The 12492-nt window shown below is 39.9% G+C and overlaps 2 protein-coding genes across 2 annotated transcripts; one reads left to right on the top strand and one right to left on the bottom strand.

Moving 5' to 3' along the window:
- The first annotated feature begins 4140 nt into the window (after positions 1-4140).
- On the top strand, positions 4141-7574 carry LOC145467688 (ectonucleotide pyrophosphatase/phosphodiesterase family member 5-like). The gene is made up of 2 exons (XM_081451291.1): positions 4141-5041; positions 5152-7574. The coding sequence occupies exon 2, from the start codon at positions 5167-5169 to the stop codon at positions 6574-6576; it is 1410 nt and encodes a 469-aa protein (XP_081307417.1). The 5' UTR covers positions 4141-5041; positions 5152-5166; the 3' UTR covers positions 6577-7574.
- A 3224-nt stretch (positions 7575-10798) lies between these two features.
- On the bottom strand, positions 10799-12492 carry LOC145468771 (ectonucleotide pyrophosphatase/phosphodiesterase family member 5-like). The gene is made up of 2 exons (XM_081452462.1): positions 12339-12492; positions 10799-12223 (listed from the first exon to the last, which is right to left on the bottom strand). The coding sequence occupies exon 2, from the start codon at positions 12206-12208 to the stop codon at positions 10799-10801; it is 1410 nt and encodes a 469-aa protein (XP_081308588.1). The 5' UTR covers positions 12209-12223; positions 12339-12492.

The following is a 12492-nucleotide window of genomic DNA, read 5'->3' as shown; positions in this document are numbered from 1 at the left end:
ATCGCTACTTGTTGGCCATTATTATGTTTAAACAGTCTAGTTACCAGTTCGAGAAACGTCCACAGAACGTGATCGCAATGCATGCCGGGAAGGGTCTTTACACCTCGTGCGCGGGAAAACATGGCGGTCGATACAAGACAAATTTTAGAAGTCTAAAACCAGTTCTCGCTTTCCAAACTTTGACGCTAGCAACGCTTGGCAATTGGGTCACGACTCACCAGAGGGTATTTTTCTTGGGCAAGAACTACTCTAGGACTTTGCTGCCTAGATCGATCTGCCTTCGAACGCCGATAACACGATTACGGTATATCAGCTGCCTTCGAAGTTTCAGAACACATTTTGATTCTTTAAAACGTGCTGATGACTTACGGGTTTATCGAGACTTTATGATGCCTCTCAATCACAAGGCAGCCATGCAAGGTACTTTAAAACAATGCTTAAGATATTAGTTGACAGAGCTCTAATGCGGCACATCTCTTTTTTGTTCGATGTATTTCGTTTGACGCTCGATCGATTCACGTGTTGTGTCACGTCACAATAACCGATGTAAACAATCTGTTCCCAGATTTCCGCTCTATATATGCTGTGAGATTTGATTTTGACCTCATACACTATAAACAGTCTGCCTGTTTGCTATTCAACAAATAAACTCCTAAAGACATGGCTAGGAAAAGCCAAGTATTTTTGCATACGTTATAACTCGAAAACGAAGCAAAAACCAGCGACAAAAATACAGGGCCGCGTTTTTCTATTACATTGAGGACCACATGCAAAAATTCAAGCCCTTACGCGAATTTTTTTTTTTTTCACCCAAATCGTCACTTAGCATGGTTTTGCACTCACCCCTTCAATTATAACGCAGGTCTGAAACAGGGTTTTGATTTAAGGGTCAGGTCATAAATAGGGTTTCAAAGTTTTGGCCAGGTCATAAATAGGGTAGGGAATATCGCAGATTTTGGTCATAAATAGGGTAAGGGGTTTGGGAAGCGGGCCGCACACCCCCACCCAATTTTTCTGGGTTTAACCTCCCCCCGGGTGCTACTCACTCTCTTTTCTGTTCCAAATAGTGAGTAGCGTAGCAGTGCGCGCTTGGTAACAAACTGACGACCGCTTCTTTGAGTTTTTGAAGTGCCTCTGAAGAGAATTTAGATAAAGTTTTGAACGACTAGTAGATTTATACTAAAAAAAATTACACTCGCTCTCGATTTCTATGCGTGATAGAAATCTCGAGCTCATAAACTAATTGTTAATTACATGTAGTTCAATTCTACTCGTATACTAATGCAATTAAATGCCGCAATCTGATTGGCCGAGGTATCGTACACTATCAGCCATTTGCGCTCAGCCTGTAGCCTATGAAATGGCCACATCTCGTTTTTTGGAAGCTTCGGAGGAACATTAAGAAAGGAATCGATACTTAAATTGCTGACAAAACTAAAAGCAGGATTCACGGTTTGCTGACGTTAAAATCTCGAAATTGTTGAGAGAAATAGATGCGTTCATACACAACTGCAAATTTCAAATGAAAATTCACTCGGTTCGGTTTTTCTAAAGCCACAACTTTAGTACTACGTAGAGAAATAAATAAATAAATAAGTAAATAAATAAATAATAAATATTTCTCTCTCTTGGACAAACATTTTCCGTAGTTATCTTATAAAAGCAATAGACGACACTTTCTCAGGGTTTACCGGCCCTATAAGCCCACATGGAATGTCGAAGCGACATTCCAAATGCCTAATTACCGCGCCCGTCTTCTCCCAGCATTCTATGTGGGTTTATTGTACCAGGCCGGGTCTGGGTTACAGTTCCAACCTCGTTTCCAGGGTCCTCTCTCTTACTTGCAACGTGTCACATGACTACTGAATGACTCGATAGAACAAACGACAGAAGGAAGACAAATAATGCGTCTCAAATGAAGTGACCTAACGTATTATTCGTCTAGGTAAATACGAAAAATAAGACGCATAAATTGTCAGATAAACTTGATAATGTTTTACGTCTGGAAGACGCAAAAATTATACGTATTATTCGACTCGGACTTATGATTTGTTTAGGTAAATGCGAGACGCGTGAAACAGACGAACTTATCTGAACTTTAAATCCGTTCAATTAAAATTTGCAATCAAGCGAACAACAGTTTCCCACAATGCCTTTTATTTTGCAACACAAGTTTTATGGGTATTCAATAGTGTGCGTGTGCGATCGCGTGACCTCAACTGTCCAGACCATTTTGACCGCTTTTCTCAGTCTTTTCTTTCTTGAAAGCAGGCAGTGGACATTTGATTTAATCACAGAAAAGCCGTAAAACAACTATTTTACTCTAATGCAAAAGAAAATAGATATCTAGTATGAGCCGTGGAGCCATAGGGAGTCTGCCTCATTAGCATAATCGATTCAGTTTTTTACAATAACTGTCTAATTCCTCGCGCGCTGATTGGCTCATTTTTACCATCAATAAGAGTACAAACGGATAAAAGTTTGATTTATGCAAGCTTTCAAGTTCAGCTCTCAGCCGTCAAACTGTCAACTTTTTAACCAATGAGATTTTATGGACTTTTTTTAAGCAGCCAATCAAAAAGTGAGAAAATCTTTTGACAATGTTCACGTCAATTTGAATAAAATTCACTTATCTTTGTTTACGGCAAGTTTACGGCGTCTTTTCCCCTCGTTTGTTCCCGGCATTTCACCATTTTGGGATCTTGTTATCGTAAACAACAAATTGACGTCAGTTTTTTTATGCGTCTGTCCTCTTATTGATGATAAATTTCGTCATAACATTGTCAAAGTTTACTGCAGAACCGCTCGCCTGCGGCTCGTGGTTCCACAGCCACTTTGACAATGTTATGACGCAATTTATCATCAGTAAGAGGACAGCCATATAAAAAACTGACGTCAATTTGTTAATCTGATAGCTTCTGATCGAGCTTCAAATATATCAGTTCTGGGTACTGAAGGATCATAGCACTATTAACTTTACTGTACCAAGGAATTTGCGAACGATAAATGGATTACTTTTGTCCAGCAGGGATTTAAAAACTCAAAATTTAACTAAGAGTATAGTTAGTTCTTTAGCACTTTTGCCATCCAGAAATTTCCGCCGTCTCTACGCAAAGTCGTATGCTGATAACGTAAAATGAAAACAATGGCGGACGCTTCTCAATGTACGTACATTCCGTACATTTGGTGATCTTTTCTACGTAAGCATTACGAAATAGTGTATGGTGTAAGTAGCCATTTTGATTACGTCAGTCCTCCATGGCCCTCAATACTTCATGACGTCATCTGCACAGATACTATTCGTCTTTTGTAATTACGACCACTAACAGCTGCTAACAAAGGTATTATATTAGTTCGTAAAGAAACTATAAGGCTGGATGCAAGTGAAACACTTAACAATTTATCAACTGGAAGTTGATGAAAGTAAATATACCTCCATGTTACAATATTAAAGATAGTCGACGAGGGCGCAGCCCGAATCATCGATCAGGCATAGAAATCGAAAGTGAATCATCTAATTTTTTTTAGCATAAATTTACTGGTCGTTCAAAACTTTATCTAAATCCTCTTCACAGACGCTTCGAAAACACCAAGAAGCAGCCGTCATTTTGTTAGCCAAGTTCACACTCAGCACGCTACTCACTGTCTATCATAGAATAGATCATGAGTAGCGTAGCCAATCAGAGAACGGCATTCGTGATAGAATGTTAGTAGATTGATAATAATACAAGTTTGTGAAGGTGACGTTTCGAGCTTTAGCTGTTCGTCAGAGCTCGGATGATGGGTTCACACTAGAAAAATCAGCTTCACTAACTAACGACGATAATTTACCTTTGTCAACTTCAAGACGATGAATAGCTTAGACTCGCAGCTATTAAACTAGAAAAAAAAAACAAATTAGATTATAAGCTTACTAGAAGTGCAACACCATAGGAAATGTTCCCAACCTACGCGACGACTGCCTACTACAGTCAAGGACAAAAGTCTTGGGACAAATTTGCACTTTTGACGCTTTTGCGCACACGTCAGACGCGAATACAACTTCACCTGCCTAACCTCGTGCCCCACCCCACCACCCCACATACAATGTTAAAAACAACTACCAACAATTTCTTCTTATTTTCAACATTGTATGGGGTGGGGAGGGGGAACAGTAACGCATTTTTAAAAGAAAAGCAGCGCTTTTTTTCAAACTTCAGTAGTAAAACACACACAATTCGTGAAATTAAATAATTGTCCCAAGGACTTTTATCCACGATTGTAAAAGTGCTTAACCTCCGGGGAGGGGTGCGTGGGTGGTACCAGCAACCCTTAGAAACTGCGACGTATTGCGTAATTTTGCGGATTAAATTATTTTGTCAGACCACGCACTCCACCTGTGTTTTAGTCCTATAGAAAACTGACAATGGGCTACATAAGCGACGCTTACGTAGGCTATGAAAGATGGTTGGTGTGAACCAGTCCGAAAAGAGGCTGTGTGCTGCCACCTGTATCATCACTCTGAGCATTAACCAAGACATTGATATCCAACTCTATCCGGAAAAATCAAGCTCACTGATTACGGAGAAGATAATATTTGGCTCTTAGAGGCTCTTGATACTCGTTCCTTGGTAATTTGCTCTCCATAACATCCAACAAGCTCATATATTACTATGAGTGCCAATATGCAAATACTTTAAAATGCTTGCATGCTTCAATTAATCAGTTACTGACAGGTTGAGTTACTCATTTATTGTAGCTTGACATTGGAGCTTGAATATCAGATTCTCGACATTAAAAAGGAATTCGAATATACGATATGATTGCCAACCTAACCTCAAGTACTGTTAACTTTAAATCTTAGTGCATCCGGTCGACCTCCAAGCTTAGGTAACGTAGCAAATATTTTAAATATACATGACACGATATGTCCAGCATAACAAAGCAGCAAAAAGTAGTTGTTAACAAGTTACCAGAGGAGTACCAAGTTAGGATTGGAAAAGATTGAAATCAGGAAAGCGAAAGAAGGGCGAACTAAAAAGAATGGAAGAATGCCTTTGACGTCTTCTACGCTCTAATCCTTTTATCAGTTTTATGTTTACTAATATATATATATACTAGGCACGTTTCTCAAGGTTCCACACTGATCAGTTACCCGTTTCATGTGGATAGGTTCGTCATCAAGAGATGTTTTTGGTATTGTTCTTCAAGTTGTTACTCCATTTCACATGTGGAGCAGCTGAAATTCAAGATGGCCAAGCTCCACTGATGATTGTGTCCTTGGATGGAATGGATTGGCGAGTGTTGAAGAGTCAGTTTGCTGTTATTGCTAATTTGGACTTCATCGCCCAAACGGGAGTTAAAGCCGAATACATAAAGAACATTGTACCTTCCAACACATGGCCAAATCATCACACTTTTCTGACTGGTCTCTACTCGGAGAGCCACGGGGTTGTGTCGAACATATTCTGGGATCCAGTGTTCGAAGAGAAATTTATATTCGGCTACGACTGTTCAAACATTGATCCCAAGTTCTACAACCAAGCGGAGCCAATATGGCTGACATTACAAAAGCAAGGCGGACGCAGTGGTTCATATTTTTGGTCTGCAACTACCAGCTACTCTGTGAAACCGACCTTCTACGAAAAAGAACTCTGTCTTGTCAATTGTAGTGCAATAAACCCCAAAGAGCTTCCAAAGTATAGAAATAGAACTTTACCAGGTTTTCCACCTTACGTCCATTGCGCGTTTGACCTGAGACGCAATTTTTCAGTTCGAGTCGATAAGGTGGTGGAATGGCTTCGTTCTGACCAACCACCGCATTTTATTTCTCTCTACTTTGGAGCGGTAGACACTGCGGGTCACTTGCATGGGCCGTTCTCGCAAGAATACAAGAGTATGGTGGAAAATGTTGATGTGAATGCTGTGGGGTTCTTACTGAAGCGATTAAATGAAACTAATTTTCTGCGCAAGGTCAACTTGATAATAGTAAGTGATCATGGAATGGATAATACGTCAGCAAGTCGTCAGATATACTTGGAAGATTTCATTGACCCTTCGACTTACACGTTGACTGAGAAAGGTCCTTTAGTTCATATGTGGCCTCATCCTGGAATGATGGAGGAAATCTACCAAAACCTTACAAGAAATCAAATACCACACGTCCGCCGAGTGTTCAGGAAAGAAGACATTCCCGCTGAGTATCACTGGAAAAATAACCGACGAATTCCACCGATCTTTATTGATCCTGAAGTTGGCTGGGTCATAAGAAGCTCCAGAAGTGATCCACCGCCACGACTAGGAGAACACGGCTGGCCTCCTAATGAATCAAAGAGCTACGCGATTTTTTATGCTCGTGGGCCGGCTTTTCGCGAGGGTGCAGTTGTGAGGCCATTCAACACAGTTGATCTTTACCCTTTGATGTGCAAGCTTCTTGGAATAGATCCTCGCCCAAACAACGGCTCTATTGAAAATGTCAAAGCTGTCCTGAAAGAAGATATTCCACCACCTCGGGGTGCTGGGTACAAGCAAAACAGCGCATGCTTGAACTTTGTCTTAATAATCCTTATTGGTTTTGAACTTTTCGATAATGATTGAACAGAAATCGAAAACGAAAACTACGAAAAAAAACAAGTTTCCTCGCTGAGGTTGAACGATGTTTATTTTTAGAGGTTTTTGAACTGAAATTTGAACATTAGTAAAAAGGATGAAGACATTTCTGAATTTAAATTCAAAAATGCATTTGATGTACAACATTCATCTTATTTCAGTTACAAAGTAAAAGCTAATTTTGGGTTAGTTTTTAACATTAATAATTGTTCTGAAATGTTCTAATTTCAGTTATACGGAGCAAGTCCTGGGTAACTCAATTGAGACCTTCTTACGACCATTTTGCATTGTGCTGTTTGAATTCCTTTCTAGAAACTTCATTCCGCCGTTTGGTTGAACGAAAAAATAGCACTCGCCATGTATAATGATTGGTCGATTTTTATACCCGATTGTCCCTTTTTCACGGTATATTCGCCGGTAGATCAGGCGAGTTTGGTCGGGTCTTTTTCGTATTTTTACCGATGCAGTCGGGCGAAAATACCCACGGCAAGACCAAATAAGCCTTAGCGTACCCAAAGAGGTACGGTTAAGTATTAACTCTATATTCAGACTCAGCCATATAAGGTTTACATGACTTGATATCGCAGAATATCAGGACGGCATACACGGCTTCTGATTGGCTCAATTTTGTCGTGTGTGTTTTTTACTCGATCGACCAGGTGTCTCTGTCCTTAGGAGAAAATCGGAATTAAAGTCGACCTCATCCGAACAGATCGGTCACCACTTTTTTGTTTAATTATTGAATTATTAGTTGCCATTTGTTTTAATACTTTTTTTCCAGGCCGTTAGTTTTACGCGGTTTTAAGTCTTACAGCCCGACTTTTTCAAGATTCAGAACGTTATATAATCATTCCACTGATTGCAGTATCACAATCTGACCTTTTTATGGAATATTTAAATATCGATATTAAGCTGCATGTAGCCGTTTCTTATATTAGCAAGTTACCCTGTGAGGCATTTAAGATTACAGCTTTGTGTTGAATAAACTGCTGTTTTTTTTATAAATCTGTTGATCTTCCGTTGCTCTGGCTTCAATCGTTGTTCATTAGTTGTTTATTTAACAGTTAGACTTGGAGCTCAAAATGTCCTCTTTTATTATATAACTAGGAAATTTAATCCATTGTGACTGGCTGAGAGCCGGCCAATTTATTGTTAATTTTTTATTTGCACTGCAGCAAATTAACGCTCGCGTTGGTAATTTTCTCAGTCACATAATAAATGAGTAATCGTATGAACGCTCAAGCGATTAAGGATTTACACAACTCGTGATATTTGAAAATGTTTTCAAATTGCACTCGCCATAAGGCTCGTGCGATTTTGAGAGAACTTTCAAACATCACTCGTGATGTAAACCATAATTGCACTCACACTCACACGATCAGACCAATACAAACATTGGCGTTTCTGTCAATGATCTCTGTGATGATAGTTGCCTTCAGAAATGTTGTTTTCTTAAAGGGAAATATTTGCCGGAGAGCGAAGAAAACATAAGCTCACGTCTTGTGAAATAATCAATAGAATTTACAAATACGACCGATGGACCGACTGGCTGAGCGGGAACATTTTTTCACCAAACGCTTCAACTCGTTGAAAACTTGGCATTAACAGGGTAAAAAGTAATGTCGCTGGACAATAGTCATTTACTTTGAGGTGAAAGGAAAAATCAATATCGGCTATTAATTGGACCACTTTTAACGTTAAGTGCAACTCGAGGTATGCATTATTATTATATGCCAAACTGATCCAAGATAAAGAGAAGAATTCTGATTGGTCCTGAGCGGGCCAAATTTTGGAATACACACACGCGCTAAAATGGAGCGCACACAGATAAGTTTTGTCGAATTGCTTTTTCAAAACATTGCTCAAAAGAAAACAGTCTGTTGTTAAAAAGCAGGGCCTCTACTGATAACAGTTTAGAGCTGACATACTTGGCCGATATATGGCCTGAAAAACGTAAGAACAGAAATTCGTAACTTAGTCCCTTTACTGAGAATTGAGCATATTAAATTATCAGCATATAACAGCAAGGAACATGAAACTGACAGCGGCAGTACTTTGAAATCATCAAAACCAATTAATTCATGCCTGTTTTCTCAAACGAAAAAAAGGTTGCTAATCTCTGCACATGTAGCCCTTGCTGTTGCGAACTGGTTTGCGTAGAGAATGACGGAAAGTCATAATGAACCTTGTAAATTTTTGTAACAAAGTAAACTAATTAAAGCCTCAGTATAGATACATTATCAAATTATAAAATCAATGTCAATCAATGCCTCACAATCAATACAGCAAAAACCATGAGGACGAGGTGGAACTGCGCTGTAAGTGAAAAAGTTCAAATTAATGGAAAGAACTGGAAGAGGTATTGAAATTTGTTCACCTAGGAGCAACATGCAGTGACCCAGAAAAGAGGTTCAGAAGAAGACATCAGAAGCCGACTAGGAAAAGGCAGATCAGCATTCAGTAAGCTTAGAAAGGTATGGAAGAGTAACCAACTGATACTGAACTCTAAGCTGAAGAACTTTAAGTCAAACGTTACAGCTGTTCTACTATATGGGTGTGAAACATGGCGTATGATTAAGTAGATCTACTGGCCTGTGAAAATGTTCAATGAAGGGAATGAATGCCAACCAACATCCTAAGACACCATTAACCTTGGCTCCGGAGGGAAAGGAAAGACATGATGAACCAAGAGGGACTTGCTGCAGAACTGCAGAGAAAGAAAGAGCAGCGTGGGTTTTACGTGGTGAAGCGAGGCACCAGTGAATGCACGTGACCTAGTGGCATGGAGTAGAAGAATTCTGGTCCATTACTCCCCCATCCCCAGCCCCCCAACCCCCGGGATCCTGCATAAAAATCAAGAAGTCAAGTCAAGTCAAGTCAAGTCAAATGATTAAAACGTTTTAAATAATAAACGGTTAAGTGTACCTAAATATCGTTATCTAAATATATCCTAAACAGGTCTGCCATTTTACATAAAAACGCGGATGGTTAACTCGTGTAAAAATAGTAACCTCGTTTGTTCTCGTCAAGGGTATTTTGGCTAGATTGCATCTCGTCAAAGGCGAACTGCTTGGGCTCGACCAACTTCGGCTAATATACCGTCGATATAGACCAATAAGGTACGATTCGATCGAAAAATCAATAGCGACTTTAACAGCACAGCTTATACATGCATGGATTTCATTCTTCCTGTCAAACAAAAGATAATATATAGATTTAGGCCAGCCTAAAAGCGTAGCTTCTGGGCCGGGTTGTTCAGAGCCAAATTAAGCTAACCCAGGAAAAGGTAGAATTTTGATTTGAGTTTTGCAACTTTGCGTTGAGGTTTTCTGTATATTGTTTGGCCTTCTGTTTTGAGTTTTAATAATCGCTATATACTCAAAACAAAGCAGCAAAAATTATTTGTATAGAAGAAAATGTTATAATTCGGTTAACTTTTAATGCTGAGTAAGCGTTAACCGGCTTCCGAACAATCTTGCCCTGTTTTCAACAAGGTAACCTGACATGAGCCCGCGATCCAATCAAAAACCAGCACTTGGTCAGCGGTCAACTTCAAAACACGTGACCACGATGAGCTGTAAACTTGAGCCCGCGATATGGCCACGTGATACTGGTCAGCGGATACCTTATTTTGACAGGTGTCAATTGATCGTAACATGGATGTCCAATATCAAAGAAGTACACGGTAAACCAAGGCTGCATGTCTCTGTCAACCTATTATTTAGAGTATGGCCGCCATGTTGCGCGACTCCGTCGTCGTCGTCGTCGTCGTCGTGCGTACGCGCCCGCGAGCAATACCGCTAGCCATAATAACCATGAGCAAATCAACCCATGGGTTTCCTTTTCTTTCCTATATGAGTATGGGGCTCCGCTATAAAGTGTAAATAGGAGTAAGGCAAAGTTATCATTAAAAGATTGAGTAATTCACGCACGATTTCCCTCGTATAACAGAAAGAATTAGAATCTTTCAGAACATTTACGAGTGTTAAAAAAAAACAAATTTCACTTTCACTTTTAAGATGGTGATGGATATCAGTGTATCCAAAACATTTTTGAATGTCAATCTTAAAATGTCTTGACTTCCTTGTTTCCAACAATTTTCAAATATCTGCTTATATCCTCTTAAACTTAATGACGTTTAAACTCCTTAAAAAATTGACATAATTAAAAAAAAATGGTAATTAAAATGAGAGTTTATAGCTTAAAAAGTTCAGCCACTGAAAAGTCCAAAAGCAACAAAAAGGATTGTCAGGACAAATTTCAAGCATGCCCTGTTTTGCTTGTATCCAGCACCCCGAGGTGGTGGAATATCTTCTTTCAGGACAGCTTTGACATTTTCAAGGGAGCCGTTGTTTGGGCGAGGATCTATTCCAAGAAGCTTACACATCAAAGGGTAAAGATCAACTGTGTTGAATGGCCTCACAACTGCACCCTCTCGAAAAGCTGGCCCACGAGCGTAAAAAATCGAGTAGCTCTTTGATTGATCTGGAGGCCAGCCGTGTTCTCCTAATCCTGGCGGTGGATCACTTCTGGAGCTTCTTATGACCCAGCCAACTTCAGGATCAATAAAGATCGGTGGAATTCGTCGGTTATTTTTCCAGTGATACTCAACGGGAATGTCTTCTTTCCTGAACACTCGACGGACATGTGGTATTTGATTTCTTGTTAGGTTTTGGTAGATTTCCTCCATCATTCCAGGATGAGGCCACATATGAACTAAAGGACCTTTCTCAGTCAACGTGTAAGTCGAAGAATCAATGAAATCTTCCAAGTATATCTGGCGACTTGCTGACGTGTTATCCATTCCATGATCACTTACTATTATCAAGTTGACTTTGCGCAGAAAATCAGTTTCATTTAATCGCTTTAGTAAGAACCCCACAGCATTCACATCAACATTTTCCACCATACTCTTGTATTCTTGCGAGAACGGCCCATGCAAGTGACCCGTAGTGTCTATCGCTCCAAAGTAGAGAGAAATAAAATGCGGTGGTTGGTCACAACGAAGCCATTCCACCACCTTATCGACTCGAACTGAAAAATTGCGTCTCAGGTCAAACGCGCAATGGACGTAGGGTGGAAAACCTGGTAAAGTTCTATTTCTATACATTGGAAGCTCTTTGGGGTTTATTGCACTACAGTTGACAAGACAGAGTTCTTTTTCGTAGAAGGTCGGTTTTACAGAGTAGCTGGTAGTTGCAGGCCAAAAATATGAACCACTGCGTCCGCCTTGCTTTTGTAATGTCAGCCATATTGGCTCCGCTTGGTTGTAGAACTTGGGATCAATGTTTGAACAGTCGTAGCCGAATATAAATTTCTCTTCGAACACTGGATCCCAGAATATGTTCGACACAATCCCGTGACTTTCCGAGTAGAGACCAGACAGAAAAGTGTGATGATTTGGCCATGTGTTGGAAGGTACAATGTTCTTTATGTATTCGGCTTTAACTCCCGTTTGTGCGATGAAGTCCAAATTAGCAGTAACAGCAAACTGACTCTTCAACACTCGCCAATCCATTCCATCCAAGGACACAATCATCAGTGGAGCTTGGCCATCTTGAATTTCAGCTGCTCCACATGTGAAATGGAGTAACAACCTGAAGAACAATGCCAAAAACATCTCTTGATGACGAACCTATCCACATGAAACCGGTAATTGTTGCAGAACCTAGAATTCAAAACGTGCGGAATACTAACAAGTAGATTAAAGTTACTCAGGCATAACACAATCACAAACTATTTGAGCAGACGCAATAAGCATTCTCGCATTCTTTTCAGTTCGCTGTTCTCGGCCCTATCCCGGTCTTAATCTTTACCAATGCTAACTAACTATCCCTTGAGGTTATTACTTCTCCTGTGTTGTGTTTACTTGTTAACTGTTTCTTTTGGCTGGTTATTTTATGC

Source organism: Orbicella franksi, chromosome 14 (assembly GCF_964199315.1).
Source record: "Orbicella franksi chromosome 14, jaOrbFran1.1, whole genome shotgun sequence".
NCBI lineage: Eukaryota > Metazoa > Cnidaria > Anthozoa > Scleractinia > Merulinidae > Orbicella > Orbicella franksi.
Note: the sequence above shows the minus strand (reverse complement) of the source record. Positions and strands in the feature narration are given on the sequence as shown.